The sequence below is a fragment of the Lynx rufus genome, unplaced genomic scaffold (genome assembly GCF_022079265.1).
Source record: "Lynx rufus isolate CCGP_SWC_20201006 ecotype Redwood Valley unplaced genomic scaffold, mLynRuf1.p SCAF_4, whole genome shotgun sequence".
NCBI classification, from domain to species: Eukaryota; Metazoa; Chordata; class Mammalia; order Carnivora; family Felidae; genus Lynx; species Lynx rufus.
Window position 1 is genome coordinate 157029730 of NW_025814856.1, and position 25251 is coordinate 157054980.

Below are 25251 nucleotides of genomic sequence, written 5' to 3' on the forward strand. Positions count from 1 at the left end.
AGGAGATCCCCTGGACAGGACAATGCAATGTTCTGCCCAGCTGTCACAGCACTGAAGGGCAGCAGCCTGGACAGCAAGCCTGCTAAGGTAGGAAATAATTCCAGTTAGGCCAACCTCCCTTACCAAGACTATCATAGTGTTCAGTCCCCTTCATCTGGCATCTTGCCCTGGCTGAAATGACCTTGGCCTTCTCTTGGATTAGTGAAGAGAGTTGCCTGCTGGGAGTAGGAAGAAATGAAGCTGAACAGAAAAGGCTGGTTTAAATTTTAGAAGACCTTGGAACTCAGATAGAGGAAGTTGAGTTTTGACATGATACACAGCAGCTGGGAGCCACGAACCACTTCAGGCTGAATGGAATCATGTCATGAGAAACAAAGAAAAAAATGTAAAATGCAGGAATAAAGGAAAAAGAAGATATCAGGGATAAAGAAGAACCAGAACACTCTGGTAGAGGGCCACGTGTCATAAAGTTCAGCATTTGGGTGATAGGTTCAATTAAATTAAATATTTTTCTTCTCATACATTCTTGTCGAAGAGAGAAGCCGCGTAAATAAATAACTGGAATATAAAACAACAGATCATAAGATACAAAAGAAATATGATGAGGACCACGGAATAGAAGAGATTATTATAAAGGAGAAGGTGACAATATGGAATTAAAGATGAGTAAGATTTTGACACATGTGGGAGGAAGGCAAAGTGAATTCGAGATAGAAGAGGCATGTAAACAAAGTAACGGAAGAGGAAATTGTGGGGCACACACGTGGCGTATCAAATGGTCCAGTATGGCCGAGATACGGGGTAGGTGCCAGGGAGAAGATAATGCCTGAGACTGGAAGGTAGAGTAGAGCTTGATGAGAGAGGACGATGAATGTGCTGCTTTGTTCATAGGAATGGGAAGTTGTGAGCTAGATAGGCTGCACCTAAGCAGGATGTTTGGCACACTAGGTTCGCAGAAAGTTGACCCACACCCATTCACTCGACCCCGTTACACTGTGCTAGGAGCCTCATTGCTCGGAAGCCCACTAGAAGACGAAGGCCTCCTAAGTCCGTTCCCTCTCCTACAACACCCCAGCTTGTCATTGGTTCTTGAACTTTGGATGTCATTACTGCCTCAGGAATGTTTCTTTGGTGTTTTATTATAAAAACTTTTAACAAATTCTGGGGTATCAAGATTATAGCTCAATAAAATGAACTTTGCCTTTTTCTATATATTGTGCTCAACCAAATTAATCCATGACCTTGGCATTCATTCCTTGGCCCACTCCTCTTTAGCTCAGCTGGAGAAAAATGCTCTGGGAGTATTTTCAATGGTCTGTTTTTTCACAGGAGGTATATCTTTGGTATTTTGTTGCATGTTTTAAGTATCCTCGTGACGATATGCTGCTCTGCACTGTTGTTGACAGGCCGAGTCTATGGATAATGATGTATTTGTATAATGTACAAATTAAAGGGAAGTATATGGCTGTATGGAGGAAAGAAATTATGAATATGACACCAGACTAGCAGAAGTTTCCAGTGTTGAGGCCATTGCTGTACCATTTTATCGCTCCTATCTCTTTCTCTCCCCCAGGGTTACTTATAAAGAACTAATAGTAGATTTCCCTTCAGATGATTCTTTGTTGTAGACCCCCTTGTTTCTCATTCCCGATAACGAGAGGGAATCCTATGAATCTATTTGTGAAACCACATGGAGTACTCTTGGGAGACATTTTGGGAGAGAATGAGCTCCAGGAGACCCATCCGTGAGTCTCAGAGGAAAAAAAATACTACCTAGTCAGTATTATGTCTGGAAATCATGATAATTTGGCTTTATTCTTTTTTTTTAATTCTTTTATGTTTATTTTTGAGAGAGACAGAGACAGAGCATGAGCATGAGCAGGGGATGGGGAAAGAGAGAGAGAGGGAGACACAGAATCCGAAGCAGGCCAGACTCTGAGCTGTCAGCACAGAGCCCCAGGTAGGGCTCGAACCCATGAACCATGAGATCATGACCTGAGCCAAAGTTGGGAGCTTAACTGACTGAGCCACCCAGGTGCCCCTTGGCTTTCTTCTTTTCCATCTTACAAAGTGTCTTTTTTTTCTTGGCCTATTGTGTTGTTGAGAACTTCAATATACTTTTAATTCTAGAAGTCACCTAATATATTTTTTTAACGGGAATGTTTCTGACATTTTCCCATTTAGTAACATGCTTATTGTAGTTTTTTGATAGATACCCATTATCCAACTGAGGAAGTTACTTTTTACTCTAGTTTGCTAAGAATTTTATCATGAAGAGCTGGTGAATGTAAATGACTATAAGGTGTACTTTCTTTAATAAGTTATTGTGGTGAATTACAAAAGTGGATTTTCTAATATCAAAAGAGCTGTGTATTTCTAGGAGGAACACTACTTGGTCATTACTTAATATATTGCTAAGTTCTGTTTTTAATGCTGTGTGTCCTTTTTCTTTTAGGCTTTTGCATTTGTGTTTATGGATACAGCTGGGCCCTAGTTTTCCTTTTTCTTTCATGTCTCATTTAGATGTAAAATATCTCCTTCTTTGTTTCTTTTCTTGCTTTTTTTAAAGACTACTTTTTTATGTTTATTTATTTTTGAGGAGGGGAGGGGCGGGGGGGGGTGCAGAGGACCTGAAGTGCAAGCTCTGTGCTGACGGCAGAGAGCCCATTGTGGGGCTCAAACTCACAAACTGTGAGATCATGACCTGAGCCAAAGTCAGATGCTTAACTGACGGAGCCACCTGGGCGCTCCATTCACTCACTCTTTTAATTGTTAAGAAACATGGAGGTTGGGGGAGACCTCAGTGAGGACTTGGGTAGAGCAGAGCTTGATCAAGTCTTAAACAGTCCTCAGCATCTGGTTTCTCACCATCTCTGAGTCAACCCCAGTTCTCTTTGTGTTGGTGCAGGAGCCTGTATATATCCATCATGTAAAAAGCAAAATAAGTGGAAACATCTTTACTTTTTTTGTGTACTTTGTCCATTAATTACTGAGGAGGCTCTTTAAAAATATTCCATTTTGTACTATCTTCTTCAGTTTTGCCTCGTTAGAGTCTTTAAAACCTTTCTGTAAATATGTTCTGTACATATGTGAAAAAAACTTCAGCGCATATCAAGTTTGTGATGTCATATCTCCCTGGAGCCTTTTGTCATTATTTAGTGACTCTGTCTCCCTAATGGTGCGATTTTACTTGAGGCCTATTTGTCAGGTGTTGCTAAAGTGACACTAGCTTTTGGGTAGCATCCTACTCACATAACCTATTTCTGCCTCTTTTATGTACTTTTGTGAGCTTAAATTTTAGGTGTGGCATTTCAGCTGAATTGATTTCTAAGCAGTCACCGCTGAATTTATTTCTGTAAATTTAATCTGTTTTTGTCTTTTAAGTTAAGTTTTTAAAGCACATGATATTTGACCTAACCCATTTTTTCCTAAGGTCTCATTTTGTGTTTTGCATTGGTTCTGTTTCTCTATGTCCTGCTCCCTACCTGTTCCCCACCCCACCCCCCACCTGCATGTTTTCTTCCCTTAGTTTTTGCATCGAGGATTTTTGTCCCCTGAGCTTTTAATTCTGTATTGGAAGTTACACGTGTTTTATTATTTTGTCAGTGCCTCTTAAACTTAAATCCTCACATCCAACTTAAAGGACGTTCGTGTCTTTGATCTGATTCTTCTTTTTAGGGTTCTTCAATCCTATTCACATCACCAGTTTTCATAGCTTCTCTTTACAACTATTTCCCTAGGTTTCACATCCTTTCTACTCTCTTATTTATGTGCATCAGGCTTCTCTTTCTGCTTCTCATGACTGCTTGGTTCCACTGCAGGAACTGCCGTTTTCAAGTTGGCCAACAGAGACTGTTCACTTTTCTGGCTACTGCAGCCAATTCTTTGATCTTTACCCTTTCCAGTTCAATGAAGACGTTATTAAGCGCTGGGAAGCATGCAAAAACCACTCTGTTTAACGCCCTTTTCGGCACCTTTCTCTTTTCCTGATGCACCGAGGCTTCATCTGAGTGGACTTGGAAAGGAAAAAACAAAAACTATTGATGGAAGTTGGGTTTGCAGTGAAACCCGATCCCATCGCATACTGTCTGCAGATAGACAGTTTTCCCTTCCTTAAATTGGTATCCACATAAAAATAAGCATGGGGGCTCCTGGGTGGCTCTGTTGGTTAAGCATCCAACTTCTGCTAAGGTTATGATCTCGTGGTTCATGGGTTCAAGCCCTGAGTTGGGCTCTCTGTGGTCAGCGCAGAGCTCGCTTCGGACCCTCCGTCTCCCTCTCTCTGCCCCTCCCCCACACTCTGTCTTTCTCTCAAAAGTAAATAAATACACTTAAAAAATTAGCATGTGATTAGATCTAATCGTTCATATATCTAAGCAAGTGCTTTTTGTCTTATCATTTGCAAAGCATGGCCATGTCCTCCTGGCAACGTGCTTAACAGAAACTCAACCCGGAGTATAGGAAAAAGGCAACGGATACCAGAGAACTAAGTTTTGGTCCTTGCCTTCTCAATAGCTAACTAAGTAACCTTTGGCAGGTCAGTTCACCTCTGTGAACCTCTGTCTGTCTGAGGTTCCTCATCTGTAAAATCTGTGTAGCGGGATGTATTAGTTATTTATTGCTTTGTGACATTATCCCCAAATTTAATGGCTTAACACAAAAACAATCTTTTCTCACATTTTTTTTATGGTCACAAATCTGGCTTTGATGTGGCTGGGTGCCTTTGGCTCAAAGTCTTTTAGAAGACTGCAATCAAGGTGTCTGCTGGGGCTGTGGTGTAATACTTTTCAGGCTCATTCATGTGATTGTTGGCAGGATTGAGATCCTCCAGTGTTGCTGGATGAGAACCTCAGTTCCTAGCAGGCCATTGGCCAGAGACCTCCCTTAGTTCCTTCCCTTGTGGTTCCATCCACAATACATCTCGCCTCCACAGAGTGAGGGCTCCAGTAGAGCAAGGGAAAGAGAGCAAGCAAGACAGGAGACATCATCTTTCTGTAATCTAATATTAGAAGCAATATCCCATTATTTTTGTGTTATTCTATTAGTTACAAGTCACTAGGTCTAGTTCACACTCAAGAGGAAGAGGTTTCTTTGTACTTGTTTATAGTTAACTTGGTTGCTTGTCTCAAATAAATTAGTTGAAGTGAGAAAGGGATTGTATTCATTTTAGTCTCCACTGGATTCTGTCTTTAATTGTGGTATAAGGCAGGCACTTTTCTTAACTAAAAATTAGACTGTATTTGGGTTTCAAGGAACAATTACTTTCTACCTTTGGGGATGTTGAGAGATTATCTATCTATCTATCTATCTATTATCTATCTTTCTATCCATATACATCACACACACACACACACACACACACACACACACAATAGATGTGTTTAAAAGTCAGAGAAAACTGATTTGATTTCAAAGCTTCTGAATAAAGCAAGGTCCTTTTTCTGAAAAAATAAAACCAGTATAAATGAAGCTTCATTTGTAATTTTGGGTTACTGGTGATATACCTATATTGTAGTTTAGGATATTTAAATAAATTTATCAGTTTTGTTGTGATGGCAGATATGGGACTGCATTGCATTCCCTATATCATTATATAATAACACTAGCAGGATAGGACATTGGCCATAAAAATTAGTCTTTGAGTACAAGGTGTGCATTGACTGAGATATGGCACAATGTCTCTAAATATCATTGTAAAACGAGGTTAATGATACCACAAGCTCAAATTTTATTTGTAAGTGATAATGTTCTATACATTACTTGACAAATCTCTTATTTTAGGCCACATGTGATCAGCGTGGGTGCTGCTGGAGACCGCAGGGGACCATAAGTGTGCCCTGGTGCTACTATTCTAAAAGCCATGGTTATCAAATGGAGGGTGACCTTGTAAAAACAAATGCAGGTAAGCCAGACAATGAGGCAGGAGCTCCAGATCCTCTGGACGTTGGCTCTGTTTGCAGCAAAGGAAAGCCTTAGTGGCATGCAGAGTATCACCCTGCACAGCCACACGACTGCAGGTGACAGAAGGTGGGCATTACTCTAAGGCAAGAGTGACGATCTCTTTCAGCATCAAGAAAAAAAATCCAATCTTGGGAGTTAGAAGGCATGTTCTATTCCTGGCTCTACCTTTATGTCCCTTGGTAACCTTGTACAAACATTGTGAGCTCTTTGGCCCCCAAGTTTCTAACTTTTAAAGTTTGTTTGTTTGTTTGTTTGTTTAGAGACAGAGACAGCACGAGTGGGAAGGGGCAGAGAGAGGGAGAGAGAATTCCAAGCAGGCTCCACACTGCCGGTACAGAGACAGACATAGGGCTTGAAACCATGAACTGCGAGATCGTGACCTGAGCCAAAAATCAAGAGTCAGACGCTTAATGGACTAAGCCACCCAGGCGCCCCCAAGTTTCTAACTTTTAAAGAGAGTGGTTTGAACTTAGTAACCTCTGAGACTGCTTGCAACTCTAATATAACATGATTTTGCTGATATGGAAACAATTCCAATTTCATACACATTTTATGTCAATGTCAATATTTATGAACTAAACACCTTCTCTTCTTTCTCCCACCCTAAAATGTAGGGATACTAATGAACATTCTGGAGGTTAACAGAGGGTGACTACTTTGGGGAGGCTCTTAGCATAAAGGAAGGGGCACGTTGCCCCTCCAAGGCTCTTGGCCTGATGGCCTTTACTAATAAGGTCTCAATTATCACCTACCTTATCACAGAACCTGGGACATGGCATCAGTGTATATGATCACCTGTAGAATGTAATGTATAATGTAATGTAACATGAGAATAACTGAGAATGAACAGAGTATATATATACAAATCGAAGGCCCAGTGTGCAAAGGGTATATGATTAACACAGAATGGCTGATGGACTGATTGAAAGAGAATTAGGCCTTTGCATGGGAGATTTCAAGCAGATTTTGTAAGAGAGGCATGAGTTTTAGAGGGAAGTGACAGTACCCAGATTCACAATCTGGCCCAAGGTACTATGTGCGTATGACAGGTGTATATCTATCTCTTCCCTTTTTTAAGAAAAAAAGGCCGACAGTCTGTTTGACATAAAGCTTAATTTGTATTAGCTATTGTTTGCTAGTTTACACAGACAGCTATGTAAACCTTTTCCCCTCTACATACTAGGATTCACAGCCCAGTTGGACAGGTTGCCTTCTCCATCCCTGTTTGGAAATGATGTCAACAATGTCCTTCTCACAGCAGAATACCAGACAGCCAACCGTTTCCACTTTAAGGTTGTGATTTCTTTATTCTTTAAACATCTTTTTGAAATGTTCGTGTTCTCTACCTGATGGCCACAGTTACTACAAAATAGGCAATGCTGCTAATGGAGGTTTTTTTCTCTACTGACATTATTCTTACCTAGTACCTCTATGTTGAAGGCATCTGTTGCCTTCCTTCAGTGTGACTGCCTCCTGAATATATTTTATAGAGTCAACTGGTAAAACTTGGCTTTCATATATGTGTCCTTGAGACCATGTGAAATATATTCAGGAGGGAAAAAGGAAAGAATTATCACAGCTGTGCAAACTCTAGAGATAGTCCTTCTCTGTAGACTTACAATGTGTATTTCTACCAAAAGACTAACTTCTGCCCAAGTGTTAACCATTTGACTTGGTAATATAATGGGTACATCTACCTCAGACATAATGCCATTTGGATCAGTTCCTGAGTTCAGTACTGTGAGCTTAGACATTGGGGAGCACTGCTGTTGGTAGGGAGGCTTCTATCTTGGAAATACTGAGAAGTTTCCATTTTGACTTTCTTTTCCTTCATGTCTCTGGTCAGTTGACCGACCAGAGCAAGGACAGGTATGAAGTGCCCCATGAACATGTGCAACCCTTCAAAGGAAATGCTGCTTCTCCTTTGACCTATGAGGTTGTTGTCTCCAAACAGCCATTTAGCATCAAAGTGATCAGAAGAAGCAATAATCGTGTCCTGTAAGTTTTGAAAACCTTCTGGGGATCAGAGTAGGAAGGACGGGGGGAGGGAGGTTTGCAAACCTGAGGAAGAAGGGTACATGCATTTCACATTCCTGAAGGTTGTAAGCCCACTGTTGGTGAACAGACTATCTCCAAATGTATACTTTTGTCCGCCTTCCTCTCTCCTCCCCCTCTTCCACCTCTCCCTCCTCCTCCTCCCTTCTTTTCTTGTTGTTGTGGTTATTACTAAGCACTTATTATAGGCCAGGCACTGGGCTGTGTCCCTTTTCCCATTTTTCCTGCTGTGTGCTCAATTTTTCCTCTTTATTTCCCCCTTTCCTCCATCCATCTGACCATGTGTCCACCAGTAACTATTTATGGAACATCTATTATAATGTAAGAATAGTATTTTGGTCATGCAGTAGGGTGTCTAAGGGAAAAAGAAGTCCTGATCTCTTGGCATCTATGGGAAAACATCACAGAAGGGCAAATGGGGCCAGTTAAATAGGGGATATTGAGTCATCAAAACATAGAGGACACTTTTCTAAGAGGCTGTGTCCTTTCCACTCCACTTGCCCACCTGTCCCTGCATTTTGCATTGACGTCTAGGTTGGACTCAAGCATCGGACCCCTCCTGTTTGCCGATCAGTTCCTACAGTTCTCCGCCCGACTGCCCAGTCCTAACGTGTATGGTCTGGGAGAACATGTGCACCGACAGTACCGGCATGACATGAATTGGAAGACCTGGTCCATGTTTGCCAGGGACACAATCCCCAATGGGGTAAGCTCTCAGGATGGCCCCCTCTGCACTGAAGGTCATAGACTCATCCTTGACAGTCACTGCTAGCAGTGTAGGATGATAGTTGAGTGAGACTCTGGGGTGAGGCTGTTGAGGTTTGCATTTTGACACTGCCTGCCACTCACCAATTATGTGATTCCGGGCAAGTTACCTGTACGGGTCCTCAGTTTCTCATCTATAAAATGGGGGGAATATACTCCCCTCATAGGGTTGTGATAGGAATTAAAGGAATTTATAGATACAGAGTCTCTAGAACAGTCTGGATAAAGGAGATCATTGAAATGATTAAGTGATTCTCGCTATATAGCATCTCTATTTACCGAAAGAACTCTAAAAACATACGTCTAATTTATTCCATTTAACAGGTGAGAAACTGAGGCTCAGAAATAGCCCAATGTTTAAAAAAAAGTTTGAAGTAACAAAAATAGGATCTCATCCCTGGCCCGTCTAATGGAAAGCCCATGCCCTTGTTATACCGCATGCCTATCAGAAGGACAGAAAAGGTGATGAGTCAAAGCAGCTCATCCATCTGTGAATGACTGGTGATGGTTATCTGATGAAGACCCTCAGATCCTTGCTACTCAAATGGGCATCACCATGTGAGAAATGTGGGCTCTAAGCTCCCTCTTCCATCTATTGAATTAGAATCTGCATTTAGGCGTAACTGGGTGGCTCAGTTGGTTGAGCATCTGACTCTTGATTTAGGCTCAGATCATGACCCCAGAGTCATGGGATCGAGCCCTGTGTTGGTCTCTGTGCTGAGTGTGGAGCCTGCTTTGGATTCTCTTTCTTCCTCTCTCCCTCTTCCCCCTCCCCCCCCCCCCCGCCGCTCCTGCATGTGCACTCTCTTTACCTCTCTCTAAAAAACAAAAAACAAAAAACAAAAAACTGCATTTAACATTCATATATAATTTCTTTCAATTTTTTTAATGTTTATTTTTGAGAGAGAGAGAAAGAGCACAAGCTGGGGAGGGGCAGAGAGAGAGAGAAAGAGAGAGACATAGAATCCAAAGCAGGCTCCAGGCTCTGAGCGTCAGCACAGAGCCCAATGCAGGGCTCAAACTCACAAACCACGAGATCATGACCTGAACCAAAGTTGGACACTTAACTGACTGAGCCACCCAGGTGCCCCCAATGTAATTTCTATGCACACCAAGTTTTGAGAACTGCTTTTCTAGAGCAGTGATTTCAAGCATGACTACACATTGGAATCACCTGGAGACATTTAACAAACTCTCCACCCACAGTAACTCTGTTTTCCCTGGGCTAGGATGCAGCCCAGGTTGAGAACTACTGTTCTAAAGTCTTAGAAAATCAGCTTAAGTTCTCAAGTCTACTGTTCTGAAGACTGGAAGACCAGCTATCTTGAGTAGAGCTCGATCTAGTTGCACATTAGAAAGATGTTTGATTCGTATTAAGGCTTGATGGAGCTTTTGCAGATGTGGTTAGGTTAAGCCTCTTTGACAGAAGAGACCTTTTGAACTACAGCTTCCAAATTCTTGTTCTCCCACATTTTAACAGATATCACAGGCTTTCACATTTCTACTAGGTAAATGGTCATAGCTGGCTCATTCAATAAAAGAACTATAAATCACTTGGCTGACATCAACTAAATGTAGACTTGATATTTTATTTTATTATTATTATTATTTTAATCTTTATTTATTTGTGTGTGAGAGAGAAACAGAGCATGAGTGGGGAGGGGCAGAGAGAGTGGGAGACACAGAATTGGAAGCAGGATCCAGGCTCTGAGATGTCAGCCCAGAGCCTAATGTGGGACTCGAACTCGTGACTGTGAGATCATGACCTGAGTGGAAGTTGAATGCTCAACCGACTGAGCCACCCAAGCACCCCTGAACTTGATATTTTAAAGATTTATTTGTTGGGGTGCCTGGGTGGTTGTGAGTTCGAGCCCCGCATCAGGCTCTGTGCTGACAGCTCAGAGCCTAGAGCCTACTTCAGATTCTGTGTCTCCCCTGTCTCTACCTGTCCTCTGCTCACGCTCTGTGTCTCTCTGTCTCTCAATAATAAATAAACGTTAAAAAAACAAAAATTTTAAAAAAAGATTTGTCTCTTCTTTGACCATGAGGTCCCTGTCAATTACTCACATGATTAACACTGATTTCTTAGGTCATTTCCAGCCATTTGCGGTTTAGATTGTTAGATGGTAAATTTTTTATTTTTCATTTTCTTTCTGCAGGATGGAACTAACTTGTATGGTACACAGACATTCTTCCTGTGTCTTGAAGATGCCAGCGGATTGTCCTTTGGACTGTTTCTGATGAATAGCAATGCCATGGGTAAAAAACTAAGGGAATATTCATGAAAAAATCCGTAAGAGCAATTTTCAGGCCTGTGATAAGAGCAGTGGAGCCCTTTAGGAATGGCTGAACCACAGCTCAGGGGCTATGTTCTCTGATCGTCTCTTCCCTACTTCATTCCCGGTTGTTGTATGGTAGCCACAAATAAGGTTTTCTCTCCTAGCTTATGATTTTCCTGAATCTGGTTGCCTCTTTTGGAATATTTTTCTATTATAGAGTTAGAACAACTAAGCCTATTATTCTATAATCTACTCAGAGGCAATTTCTACCAATTTGTTCTTTTTCCTTCTTTAGACTTTCATCCAGTATAGTGGTTGATATAAACTCTGGTAGGAAATAGCCAGTTGCCCTGGGCCTACGATGACAGTAGCAGGGCCTAACCAGGGAGCTACAACTGAGCAGTGTATATTTCGTTTAGATAATCCAAAGATAGCAAGGTGAAGTGGAGTGGCAAGGTCATCCACAGTAAGATCAGTTTGTTTAAGAAAAAGCATTGTAACATCATAGGACTCCAAGAAGTCTGCTAGCTTCCCCATCTTTAAAGGTTTAGACTGGATCATTGGTTCCCAACTTTTTTTTCTGCTTGTACCAGTAACAGTGGATCTCAGGGGTCATGAATCAATCACTACATGGGAAGAGGAGATATGTTAGAATTTTCCAGGGTTGGTGGTATTGATCCCTACCCTCTTCTCAACTGAATCAATGGACCGGATAAGAGCTGCTCAAAGCATGGCCCACCCCTCATTCACAAACTGAGTCTAGAAATGGAAAGTAAACATTGCTGTAGCATCCAAGGGCATGCATGGACCCTTTCCTGTTAATTTTCACGCTATTTTACAACAGCATCAGGTTGCAAAGAATTGCAAATTAAAAAGTAAAGCTCTGATCCTTTACTACCGATTGTTTGAGACCCACTCTAGGCGACCTAACATGATTCTAAGATACCTAATAGTCTAAGAATAGACTGAGTTAGTGCAGGGATTGTACAGTTATTTCAGGGTGTTGAAAGGAACTAGAAAACAAGTTGAGTGAGGCTTAAAGGGAAAGGTCCCAGGATCCTAGATATTCCATGTGAGTTATTCTTGTGACCGAAGAGTACATTTCAGTAGATCTTGAATGTTTTTATTGTTTTATTCCTAAATGCAAACCAAGGCTATGGGGAGACTTCACCTCTGAGAACAGTGACTGGGGCTTAGAGGGATTTTGAATTTATAATATAATCTCTGACTTTTTTTTTAACTCGGCTTTTGCTTGATGTGAGATTAACTGAGGCTAGTACCTCAGTGTATCTAATTGGGTTCCATAGCTGCAGTGATGATGGGGCATGGGGTGGGAGCAATGTGTTTTGTAGCTGTGAATGTCAGAGAAGAAAAACTTGTCCTCTTGCCCTCATCAGTGTGGTATTTGGGGGCCTGTGAATCAAACTGACAAGAGATGGGCTAGCAAGAGAAAAAACAGTTTATTTACATGTGCAACATGGGAATACAGAAGAATGCTCAGCCAAGAGTAACTCAGAGGGGTGTTTAGAACTTGGGGCTTATATTCCACCCTGATACATAAATGGGAGGGGAAGAAAGGACACTTATGAAAAACCAAAGAACTTTTTGGAAAGATAACGAGCCCTTAGTGGGAAGATAGAATATTCTTGTGACGATGTCTGCTTGGGTGTGGTGCCAAAGTTTTGTCTCTCCAGGGGTGGGAATTTATGACAAGCGAGTTATTCTGGAAGCCCTGCTTTTTGGTTGATAAGGGATTTTGGAAACTCAAATGTTTTCAGCTTGAAATAACTTCTGTGTTACAGTGGCTTATCTGAACCCCTTCAAGAAATTGATTGCTTTTTCATGAAAGCCTGAATCCTGACATAGGGAGTGAAGACACTCTAATCACCAATTATTGAGATCTGTTCTCCGAACAAATGCTTTGCCTTTCCCGTGCTGTCAGGGCAGCCTCGATCCGCAGAAATGTGCCTCTTTGTATACAAAATTTGAGGCACTGGATTCACTTTATTAATATTCAGATGATTGAGGATCCTGCAGTCTAAAACTCTGTAATTAAAACTAGAGTAAATTCTAATATTTATTTTTTTTGCTTTTAATCTTGCAAGAGGTTACCCTCCAGCCCGCCCCAGCTGTCACTTACCGCACCATCGGAGGCATCCTTGACTTCTATGTGTTTTTGGGAAACACTCCAGAGCAAGTTGTTCAAGAATATGTAGAGGTAAACTTGTGATATCATGATTATGACTGAGGAAATAAATCCTAAATAGTACAAATAAAAGTAAATTTAATAGGCAAGCACGAGTCACAAAAAATCTGCTAATATAAGTCGCTGCTGTAAATCTGCAACTACAAATTGACCCTACCTTCAATGATTTATAAAAGGGGTTAGGAAAATAGACTAATATTCTAACATTGAGGAAATGGTATCTTGGGAAATGGAATACGTCTTATGCCACCCAATCAATGCTTACAAAGTTTTGTTTAAAATAGAGTATCTGGGGGCGCCTGGGTGGCGCAGTCGGTTAAGCGTCCGACTTCAGCCAGGTCACGATCTCGCGGTCCGTGAGTTCGAGCCCCGCGTCGGGCTCTGGGCTGATGGCTCAGAGCCTGGAGCCTGTTTCCGATTCTGTGTCTCCCTCTCTCTCTGCCCCTCCCCCGTTCATGCTCTGTCTCTCTCTGTCCCAAAAATAAATAAACGTTGAAAAAAAAAAAAATTTTAAAATAGAGTATCTGTAGGGGCGCCTGGGTGGCGCAGTCGGTTAAGCGTCCGACTTCAGCCAGGTCACGATCTCGTGGTCCGTGAGTTCGAGCCCCGCGTCGGGCTCTGGGCTGACGGCTCAGAGCCTGGAGCCTGTTTCCGATTCTGTGTCTCCCTCTCTCTCTGCCCCTCCCCCGTTCATGCTCTGTCTCTCTCTGTCCCAAAAAAATAAATAAACATTTAAAAATAAATAAAAAAATAAAATAAAATAAAATAAAATAGAGTATCTGTGGGGTGCCTGGGTGGCTCAGTCAGTTAAGCACCTGACTCTTTTTTTTTTTTTTTTAATTTTTTTTTTTTCAACGTTTATTTATTTTTGGGACAGAGAGAGACAGAGCATGAAAGGGGGGAGGGGCAGAGAGAGAGGGAGACACAGAATCGGAAACAGGCTCCAGGCTCTGAGCCATCAGCCCAGAGCCTGACGCGGGGCTCGAACCCACGGACCGCGAGATCGTGACCTGGCTGAAGTCGGACGCTTAACCGACTGTGCCACCCAGGCGCCCCTAGCACCTGACTCTTGATCTTGGCTCAGGTCATGATCTCATGGTGGTGAGATTGAGCTGGGCATCGGGCTCCCCACTAGGCATGAAGACTACTTGGGATTCTCTCTCTCCCTCTCTTGCTGCCCCTCTCTTGTTTCTGTACTTGCTCTCTCTCTCTCAAAATAAATAAAACTTTTAAAAAATAGAGTATTTGCTAACTTTTATTTCACATACTTCTATCAGCTCATTGGACGGCCAGCCCTTCCCTCATACTGGGCACTTGGATTTCATCTCAGTCGGTATGATTATGGAACCCTACAGAGCATGAGAGAAGTCGTGGAGAGAAACCGTGCCGCACAGCTCCCTTACGTAAGTAAGGCTTTAAACATCTTCCAGTAATAAAGGAATTCCCTTGGGGAATAAACAAAACTGTTTATACTGTCTCCCCCTGAATTTTTTTTTTTAATATACAATACAAAGATTTTTATATATTCAGAAGGCTGGACATTTTGTTGGGCTAGCCATTCCTTTAAGGAACTAGTTCTTTTTAGTAGGAAATAGTAGAGACCACAACTTTGGAGTTAGGAGGCAATATGTTTGTCTCTGTTTTACTTTAAAAAAATTTTTTTGATGTTTATTTATATTTGAGAGAGAGAGAGAGTGCAAGCTAGTGCGAGCTGGGGAGGGGGAGAGAGAGAGGGAGACACAGAATCTGAAGCAGGCTCCAGGCTCCGAGCTGTCAGCACAGAGCCCGACGTGGGGGGCTCGAACTCACAAACCACAAGATCATGACCTGAGCCGAAGTCAGATGCTCAACCCACTGAGCCACCCAGGCACCCCAGTCTCTGTTTTTCTTATAACATTTTATTAGCAAAACTATCTTATGCTTATTACCCTATTGACTACATTTATAGAATGTGTTTTTATTTGAATTCTCAAAGGATTTCTTTCCCTAGTTTAAGTGAGCAAAAGTGCATAGTACATACACATGATAATAGCATATTTTTATATTTTGGGTGGTCACATCTGAATGTATCTGGTATATCATGGAGAGTGAGGTTTTTCACGAGTGAGGTTTTGCAATGGGAAAAACCCAGTAGTGTCTGGAATAACACTCCTCTCTCCCCAACCCCAAATACATACGTCCTAGAGCAAGAGTCCATTTCATTCCAGGCTCCACTATTTTCATACAGGCCAAATTAGGAAAAAATAGGTGCCAAAGAAAACTTGAATTATGAGAGAAGCAATGAAACAAAATGTGGGGCAGTACAATGTGGGAGACATGGGACAGACAGCCCCTTCTTCCCCCTTGTCTTGTGGATGGCGTAGGATTTAGGTATGGATATGTTTTTGATAGCCTTAGTGATTTGTTGTAATTGTTGTGGCTTGTTTGTTAGAATGGCTTTTAAGGCCAGAGGGCCAGGCAGCAAGGTCAGATGATGCAGTTAACCTGATTCCAGGGGTGGGAGTCAGGTCTTAGGGAAAACAATGGGTCCTCTGTTTTTGAAATTACTATTGGAGGAAAAGCACCTAGATGCCAGGGACCGATCCAGAACCCTGTGCAGGGCACAGCAGAGTCAGTGTGTATTGTGGATAATAACAATGATAATAGGACTGAGTCATTCGAACAAGGAAATTCCTGAGCACAAGGTTGTGGACTTTGTATATTCTTTCAGGATGTTCAGCATGCTGATATTGATTATATGGACGAGAGGAAGGACTTCACTTATGACCCAGTAAATTTTAAAGGCTTCCCTGAGTTTGTTAAGGAGTTACACAATAATGGACAGAAATTGGTCATCATTGTGGTACGTGCTGCCCTCTTTGTCCTCCAGGTCAGGTGCTTGCTCTTCCTTGTCATTACATCCACCTCCCTCTCCACCGCCCCCCACCCCGCCCCAATTCCCAACCTCCTTTCTGTGCCTCAAGTTTGAAGCTGGGTCCTTCATTGTATTTTTCCTCTTCTTAGGATCCAGCCATCTCCAACAACTCTTCCCCAAACAACCCCTATGGCCCGTATGACAGGGGTTCAGATGCGAAGATATGGGTGAATGTTTCCGATGGGGTGACTCCGCTCATTGGGGAGGTAATTGAATGGGGGAGATGGGGGCTGGTGCTGGCACAGGGGCTGTGGCAGTGTGTGTGTGTGTGTGTGTGTGTGTGTGTGTGTGTGTGTGTGTGTAGTTGTCTTGTTGGACACTTTCAGATGCCTTATACACATGGTGGGGATAAACTTGCCCCTGTCGTCTCATCCCCAGACACCTACCAGCCATCTCACTCATGCATTCCCCTCACAGCCAAGTCCCTTTAAACAATAGCCTGCACACCGAATACCCTGTCCTCACCCTCACACCCCTTCCCTCTCCAGCTGACTGTAGGTGGCTGTCCTCCCCTCCATGTCACTGGTGCTGCCCTGATGGATACCACCACATACCTCCTAACTGCCAGATCCAATGGAACCATTTCATTCCACTTTGTACTCTGTTTCTTTGTAGTATTTCACCAGTTTGACTACCTCTGCCTCAAACTTTTACTCGTCCATGTTTTCACAAGGGTGTTATCTGTTGGTTCAATTCTTTTGTTTTTTTTTTATTTTAGAGAGAGAATGTGAGTGAGATCATGGGAGAGAGAGAATCTTTTTTTTTCAATTATTCTAAAGTTTATTTATTTTGAGAGAGAGAGAGAGAGAGCACATGAGCAGGGGAGAGGCAGAGACAGGGAGAGAAAGAATCCCAGGCAGGCTTCTTGCTGCCAGCATGGAGCCCAATGCAGGGCTTGAACACACGAACTGTGAAATCATGACCTGAACCAAAATCAGGAGTCAGATGCTCAACTAACTAAGCCACCCAGCACCACCTCCCTCCCCCACCCCCTCCCCGAGAGAAAGAATCTTGAACAGGTGTCACACTCAGTGTGGAGCCCGATGCATAGATCATGACTCTGGGATCATGACCTGGGCCGAAATCAAGAGTTGGATGCTCAACCACTGAGCCACCCAGGTGCCCCTCTGCTGGGTCACTTTGTTTTTGTTTTTGTTTTTCCTGCTGGTTCTCTTCTACTGCTTCTGTTGACCCTGTGTCCGAGAGAAAGCAGATAGCAGGGAATATAGAAGAGGAACTGATGCTGCAAACCCACAACTTGTAACAGCTCAGTTGACATTTCAATGGGACTCTCCCACATTTACCATCCTGGGCCTGGGCCTAGACAAAGTGAGTGGGAACTGTGAAGCAGAGGTCAGAGGTGAAGATTAATGAGATAGATGATGCTGGGTCCATGGATTCAATCATTTAGGTTTTAACCATTTTTTATTATTTATCTATTTATTTAATTATAATTTTTTAATTCTTATTTATTTTTGAGAGAGACTGAGAGTGTGTGAGTGGGGGAAGGACAGAGAGAGACACACACAAAATCCGAAGCAGGCTCCAGGCTCTGAGCTGTCAGCACAGAGCCCAATGTGGGGCTTGAGCCAAAAACTGCAAGATCATGACCTGAGCCAAAGTCAGACATTTAACCGACTGAGCCACCGAGGCGCCCCAAGGGCTTAACCATTTTTTAAAATGTGTTTTTCCACAAGTGACCAATCACACCCTCCTGATGTTTACTCTAAGTATCCAGAGTGCTTCACATTCCTAACTGGAAAGAATCTGTACCTGGACACCGTGATTGCCATGACCACATTAGGAATCTCTGCAAAGTGCTCTATTTTACTCTATATTCATTTAATTGACTCTGATCAATGTTTTTCTTTTTCTCCTCTAGGTCTGGCCTGGAAAAACTGTGTTTCCTGATTATACCAACCCCAACTGTGCTGTTTGGTGGGCAAAGGAATTTGAGCTTTTCTACAAGCAAGTGGAGTTTGATGGAATCTGGATTGTGAGTTCTTAATATTTTGAATATTTGGTGACTAATGTTCACACGGCATGTATCTATATCATTGAGTCAAGGAACATACTGGGAATAGGAAGAAAGGAAAGCACATATGGCAATAATTCTAATATTCCCAATCCTCGTATGTAAATAATCTTACCAAAACATGTAGCTTAGGACCTAAATCAGATCATTAGATCTGGAAGTAAACTCAGAAATTTGTTTTTTATTTTCTGAATCCAGCTCTTCTTTTAAAAAGGAATGAGCTGAATGAAGTAAAAATAGGTCATAGATGCCTTACGTTGTCACAAAGTACACAGATTGTTTGATTGCCAGTTTGGGGCTCTTTCATGTGGACACGTTGGACAAATTGGCCAGAACCAAGGTACCCAGGTGTATGACCAAACTATGGCTGTGGTAAGGACAAATGTCATGTATAATACCAAAGGAAACCAAACGCAAAGCAGCAGACGTTCAGCAAAACTGGGGGAGCTCTAGAGCTAAACTTTTTTCTATTTATAAGAGAAATGTAGAAAATTCTAACAATACAGAATGCTAAAAAGATGACAGCAAAAACCCTCTAAGATGTTGTCAGCCAAAGACATCTATCATCGACATTTTGGTGTGCGTCTTCCCGGACCGCTCACTTGCCCATCTGTTGGCACAGGCTCGCCCCCTCACTGTCTCCAAATAGGTATTTGTGTGTGTGTGTGTGTGTGTGTGTGCGCGCGCGTATTGATATGTGTGTGCATTTGTAACTATATTTGGATATATAGAGAATGTGTAAGTTGATATATATGGAATCATATAAATTGAAATCTTTTTTTGCCTAATGTTTTTGGAAATTTTTCATTTTTTTTGTAATTATAGACATACAGCATTTTGAAGGGATTTTGAGAACCTTCTCTGTGAAGCCTTCAATGGGTAGAGAAGACAGGATCATCTATTTCCCTCCATGTGCATAAGAACCTCTTCAAAGACAAAATATCTGGAATCATTTCTCTGAATCCTCAAAAAAAGGGGAAGGCAAACATCAGTACAACATAGTTACTTTTCCTTAGTGGTAGTTTTGTTCTTTGTTTTGTAGGATATGAATGAAGTTTCCAACTTCGTTGATGGTTCTGTTTCAGGATGTTCCACGAGCAACCTAAATTACCCCCCATTCACTCCCAGTAAGTCTTGGTGGTAGTGTGATTAAAAGCGGCGATGCACAGTTGGCATTTTTAATTCATAAGGATAGATAGGAACAGCCTGGCAAGGGAGTTTGGACATAAATCTGCATAGGCAGGGGCTAATGTGGGTAATATATACAGGAAATTAGGAAAGAAAAATTGAAGCACTCCATGCTTTCCTGAATAAGGTATAAATTTGAAGGGGGCCATCTAGTCTTTCCACCTACAGTCTGAGCTGTTTCTAGGGGAAGAGAAGATACAGTGCAGAAGCCAGAGGCTAGTGGTTAGTTTGTGTTGCTCTCGAGTGCGTACGCCCGAAGGTCATCAGGACTTAGCAGAGAGAGACCAGGTAACCAGGCTTGGTCTGTGGATGACAGTGAAGCTTGGTGACTTCAACAGTGTGAAGAACAGACATGAACCATAAGGACAAAAAAAAAAGCCAGAACCCATGGCCTTGAAGGTCAAAGTCAGAGTCAGTGAATATGATGCTGGTGAGCTCTGATGGAACTTTGAACAACACCATCGCTCAGGGTATGGCCCCAGAATTATGGCATTTATCATAGTTTGAAGAAAGCTAGAGGCTCACAGACACATTTCATCTTGATTAAGGGAAGAATGAGGTGCTAGCATTATAGTGTCTTAGGAATACTTCCAATCTGGTGAGAAAATGGGAAAATGGGGGTATCTGGGTGACTCAGTCGGTTGAGTGACTGACTCTTGATTTCGGCTTAGGTTGTGATCTCATTGTCATGAGATCAAGTTCTGAGCTGGGTGTAGAGTCTGCTTAAGATTCTCTCTCCCCCCTCTCTCTTTGCCCCTCCCCAGCTCTCTCTCTCTCTCTTTCAAAAAAAGAAAAAAGAAAAAGAAAAAGAAAAAAATAGGAAATTGGGGCAGATGGGCCAGGAACTTGGGTGGGGGAGCTACAGAGTTAGCACTTCATTCTTTTGGTGACAGAAACTATTTATGTTTTAGTCTAAGGGAAATATGATAATCAAATTGTTTTGGAAATATTAATCTGACATTAGCATGAGTATGAATTAGAAGATCAGTCGATTGGAAGTAAATAAGCTATTAAGAAACCATTGCAGTAGTTAAGATGCAAAGGTAATTTGGATCAGAGTCAGAATGGTACAATGGGAGCAGAAAAGAACGGGTGCATGAAAGAGATTGGGGAGTCAGCCTTTATACTATCGTGTCTGAAGACAAGGGGTGAACAATGAATTTACTCTTTCATCCAATATTTCTGTTCTTGAACCACATAATTTGGCTCAGTTTGAAGAATTCAGATTCAGTCTCAAATCTAATTGAACCCTCTGGCTTCCAGATGCCTGCCTGTAGTCACATGAGCACCCGGGGTGGAAGAATGTGCATGGGTCGGCACAATTTATTTACATATCAGAGAAACTACTGCAAATGTATAACCCTCTGGTAGTGAGGAAGCGGTGTGATCATTTACAGGATGGCCACAATAAGCCCCGCCCAGAGTGCCACCGTTTCAGGTTCTGCAGTAGTCAAGGAGCAGGGAACGTGCATCTCAGGCTCTCATTGACTGCTCCCTCTTTTGCCCCAGGAATCCTGGATGGGTACCTGTTCTGCAGGAGCCTCTGCATGGATGCAGTGCAGCACTGGGGCAAGCAGTACGATGTCCACAATCTGTACGGCTACTCCATGGCGATTGCCACCACGCAGTAAGGCCCCTGTTGCTACGACTCAATACACCATGAAATTATTGATCTCGTTAGGTGCCAGCTGCCAGGGTGTTGTTTTTAAAAACTCTGAAAGATAAATATGGTTATTAATACTGAATGAATGGAGAAACCACCTGGCCCATAGGGAAGAAGAAATCTGATAAATATTTGTGGAATGTATAAAATGAGAGAATGGATGAGTAAATAAATGAATGAATGGATGGTTGGAAGAAATAAAGAGAGGTAACTTGACCAAGGGCAAATAGTTGATACATTGTAAAAGCAAAATTTAAACTCAGTTTTGCATGAGTCCAAGGTCCATCTATTTTCCTCTGTGCCACACTGTATAGACTGGAGGGGATGTGCCTCAGGGCTTTAGATACTGGCTTAGCATCCTTATACATTGCTGTGTCCACCTTTGTGTATAGACTCAAATTCTACAGTGAGGGAAACGTCCTGAGAATTGACTGCACTTACTGTAGCTATGGCAGCAGGAAGCCAGACTGAAACCACATTCAGTCATTAGCGAAGTCATAGCATAAGTTTAGCCTTCTTGAAAGATGTTTAAAATATTATAGAGTGAGTTTTTAATATATGCATAGACTTCTAAAATATAGATGATATATATTTATAGTTACTTATAAAGTACACACATGCATCTATACATTTAAAATGTCTTTATACTACAAAACTACGAGTGAAGTGTTTCTAGTTTTTTTTTTTTTTTTTTTTCAACGTTTATTTATTTTTGGGACAGAGAGAGACAGAGCATGAACGGGGGAGGGGCAGAGAGAGGGAGACACAGAATCGGAAACAGGCTCCAGGCTCTGAGCCATCAGCCCAGAGCCTGACGCGGGGCTCGAACTCACGGACCGCGAGATCGTGACCTGGCTGAAGTCGGACGCTTAACCGACTGCGCCACCCAGGCGCCCCAAGTGTTTCTACTTTAAAAGAATTTAAGTTCTAAAAGGCTGTTCATAAATTCATTTTTGTGTATGTTTAAAATCACACAGTGTGAAAGATCCATGGACATACATCTATGTAAAGTTAGATTTCACCTTTGTTCCATAAAAACTGTATACCTCTAGTTACTAGCCTTTTCAAGGCTGCTTTTAAAAATCTTGGGCATTATGGATTTAATAATGTACATAAAACACCTAAAGACAAAGCAAAACAAAATGTAAACATACGTAAAGGTGCAGCCTACTTCCACAGCAACTCTGACCCTACTAGGAAGGAGCTGAAAGAGAATGAGGTACGAACTTTTGAGATCCTCGGCATTATCACTGTATCTGCTAGGTTGAGACACGCTAAGGTCACACATTGACTACTTAAGCATTTCTCCCCTTCTAGAGCTGTCAAGACTGTGTTCCCTAATAAGAGAAGCTTCATTTTAACCCGTTCGACCTTTGCGGGATCTGGCAAGTTTGCAGCCCATTGGTTAGGAGACAACGCAGCCACCTGGAATGATCTCCGGTGGTCTATCCCTGGCATGCTCGAGTTCAACCTTTTTGGTATCCCAATGGTGAGTCCATGTCCCAACCTCAATTCCCAGAAAGACTCATCCTAGAAAATTTTCAAAGTGTAAAGCTCACCTCTCCTACCCTTCCTGGCCCAGGGATTTAGTGTCTTGAGAACAATGGCTTCATCTACATCAGTGTGACTCTGATACTACAACATTCTTTCCTGCACTATCTTATTAGGATAGAAAGTGCAACCTTGAAGTGATATCATTGGAATATTTTTCTATCAAAGTATAATATACACGGAAAAGTACACATATACTTAAGTATACAGTTGATGAATTTTACAAGCTGAACACATCTGTGTATCCAGTACCTAGACGAGAAAACACGACATTGCCAGGTCCCTAGAGATGGTTTTGACATCTTTTAGTTAAATTCAACATATATATTTATGGAGCTCTTACTGTGTGCAAGGTATTAAGGTAGGTATGCATGGTGAGGGGGAGAGAAAAGCATAAATATAGTAACAGAAACACCTTCTATTTCCCCTGAAAGTTTACAAATTTTACATATATTTTATATATATATTAAATTATGAATGTTTGTATGTTTATATAAATTTATATGTATATAGGTAAGCTAGGGACATATAAATTAAATGTTGAGGGAGATCCTGAGAAAGAGACATACTAATCCTGACAAAATTACAAGAAACAGGGAGTCAAGGAAGGGAGTCAGGAGAAGCTTCATGCAAAAGGTTGCACTTGAGTTTTCCCTTGAAAAGTGGGTTTATGTTATCAGACTAATGGGAAGGTCACTTTCAGATTGAGAAAGAAACAGGAGGCAGAGCAGTAAGGGGGCAATTGATGTGGCTCTAAGGATTGGTTTGTAGGACTGGAGTGGTAAGTGATGCTAGAAAGGTATGTTAGAACCAGTTTTGAGGAGCCACCAGCTCAGCTGTATGGAGACCCTGGAAACTTTTGAATAGGTGAGTGATGGAACCTGATTTAGGCTTTGGAAAGTTAATTCTGATAGTGGTGTGGTCAAAATAATAATATCAACAGTATTTCTCATTCTGTTCATCAAAAAACTGTTGCATGTCAACTGTTTTACTTACAGTATCCACACTACAGAATCTCATAAAACTCCATGTAGCTAATTAACGGCCACTTTAACACAGGGAGGACGCTGAGGCACAGAAGGGTTGAGTAGCTTACCCACAGTCATCTGACAGTAAAGAGTGGACATGGGATGTAACCCATTTCAGCTCACACTATATAAGCCTTCTCTGTAAAAGTTGGCAAAGTTCAGTGGAAAGCAGGATGATGGAAGTGAGGTGTACATTCTGTCTGTGTGTCCCTCCAGGTCGGTGCTGACATATGTGGCTTTGCATTGGATGCCCCTGAGGAGCTCTGCAGGCGGTGGATGCAGCTGGGAGCGTTTTATCCATTTTCCAGGAATCACAATGGCCAAGGCTACAAGGTGAGGCTCCCAGGAGACACGATAAGTTTGGCACACGTTAGAGCCGGGTCTGTCCGCATCCTCGTCAAGACATCTGTTGAGCCGACCTCCTACCTGGTGCTTCACTTAGCCTAATTTGCAATTAACCAGGACCTCCGAAGATGCGCCATTAAAATGCCCTGCTGTCACAGACTCTGCCATTTGCACTGCAGCAGTCAGGGAGATGGGGAGTCTGTGAAGGTCTTTATCAAACGTCTGTACGTTCAATCTACATTGCTCATTTTGTAATGAGAATCAAATGGGGGAACTACTTAAAAACTATTGAAAAGGCAGTCTGCTGCGAGAGCTGTCCTGAGCGTGATGGAGGTGGACAAGCTGCAAGGTGAAGAAGGGCACTCACTTGGTGAAATGATCTCCCCCTGCCACCCGTACCGCTCAGAGGCGAAGCTTATACCCTAGGCCCCGGGTCTTTCAGGAACGAAACTCTTGGTTCTGATGAATGGCGTCTGGAATTCTCCAGTTGTTTCTGTCATTCTTAGCTGGATCATAATCGCAACCTTTCCTTTCTCCCAGGCCCAGGATCCTGCCTCCTTTGGAGCTACCTCCCTGCTGCTGAATTCCTCCAGGCACTACCTTACCATCCGCTACACCCTGTTACCCTACCTCTATACCCTCTTCTATTGGGCCCACAGCCGGGGGGACACGGTGGCCAGGCCCCTTCTGCATGAGTAAGTTACTCTAATCCATAGGGATTTTGCTTTTTAAAATTTTTCTTAATGTTTATTTATTTTTGAGAGAGAGAGAGAGAGAGAGAGAGAGAGTGCAAGCAGGGGAGGAGCAGAGAGAGAGAGAGAGAGGGAGACACAGAATCTGCAGCAGGCTCCAGGCTCTGAGCTGGCAGCACAGAGCCCGATGCAGGGCTCAAACTCATGAACTGTGAGATCATGACCTGAGCCGAAGTTGGACGCTTACCTGACTGAGCCACTCAGGCGCCCCCAAAGGGACTTTGTTAATGCAACTGGTGACACGGACTGTTTCAAAATATTGGAGTGAACAGTGAAATACTTCTATTTTTAATATAGATAGAATAGTCCATTGGTATTTGCAAGGCTAGTGCTGCCTACGTACTGTTCCCGAGGTATATTTAAGTGTTTTAGCCTGTTCCCTTGGGGATAGAACTAGACCAACATCAGGGAACTTTGGGAACTTTTCTTTGTTCTGCCACCAGTGAACTCTTTATCTTAGACAAATCATTAAAGTTCTGTCATCCTTCATTTCTTGATTCTTAGTTTAA

General features: G+C 42.3%; 1 protein-coding gene across 2 annotated transcripts in view; it reads left to right on the forward strand.

Moving 5' to 3' along the window:
- The window catches only part of MGAM (maltase-glucoamylase), a 95454-nt gene that overhangs the window by 23313 nt on the left and 46890 nt on the right, over window positions 1-25251 (forward strand). For both annotated transcript variants that reach the window (XM_047095175.1, XM_047095174.1), the window contains exons 4-18: window positions 5782-5902; window positions 7145-7254; window positions 7808-7959; window positions 8551-8722; window positions 10941-11040; window positions 13166-13278; window positions 14544-14669; window positions 15977-16108; window positions 16270-16386; window positions 18063-18176; window positions 19258-19342; window positions 20913-21030; window positions 22384-22555; window positions 23862-23978; window positions 24531-24685. In XM_047095175.1, coding sequence (XP_046951131.1) covers window positions 5782-5902; window positions 7145-7254; window positions 7808-7959; window positions 8551-8722; window positions 10941-11040; window positions 13166-13278; window positions 14544-14669; window positions 15977-16108; window positions 16270-16386; window positions 18063-18176; window positions 19258-19342; window positions 20913-21030; window positions 22384-22555; window positions 23862-23978; window positions 24531-24685 — 1904 coding nt within the window. The remainder of the gene's footprint in view (window positions 1-5781; window positions 5903-7144; window positions 7255-7807; window positions 7960-8550; window positions 8723-10940; window positions 11041-13165; window positions 13279-14543; window positions 14670-15976; window positions 16109-16269; window positions 16387-18062; window positions 18177-19257; window positions 19343-20912; window positions 21031-22383; window positions 22556-23861; window positions 23979-24530; window positions 24686-25251) is intronic.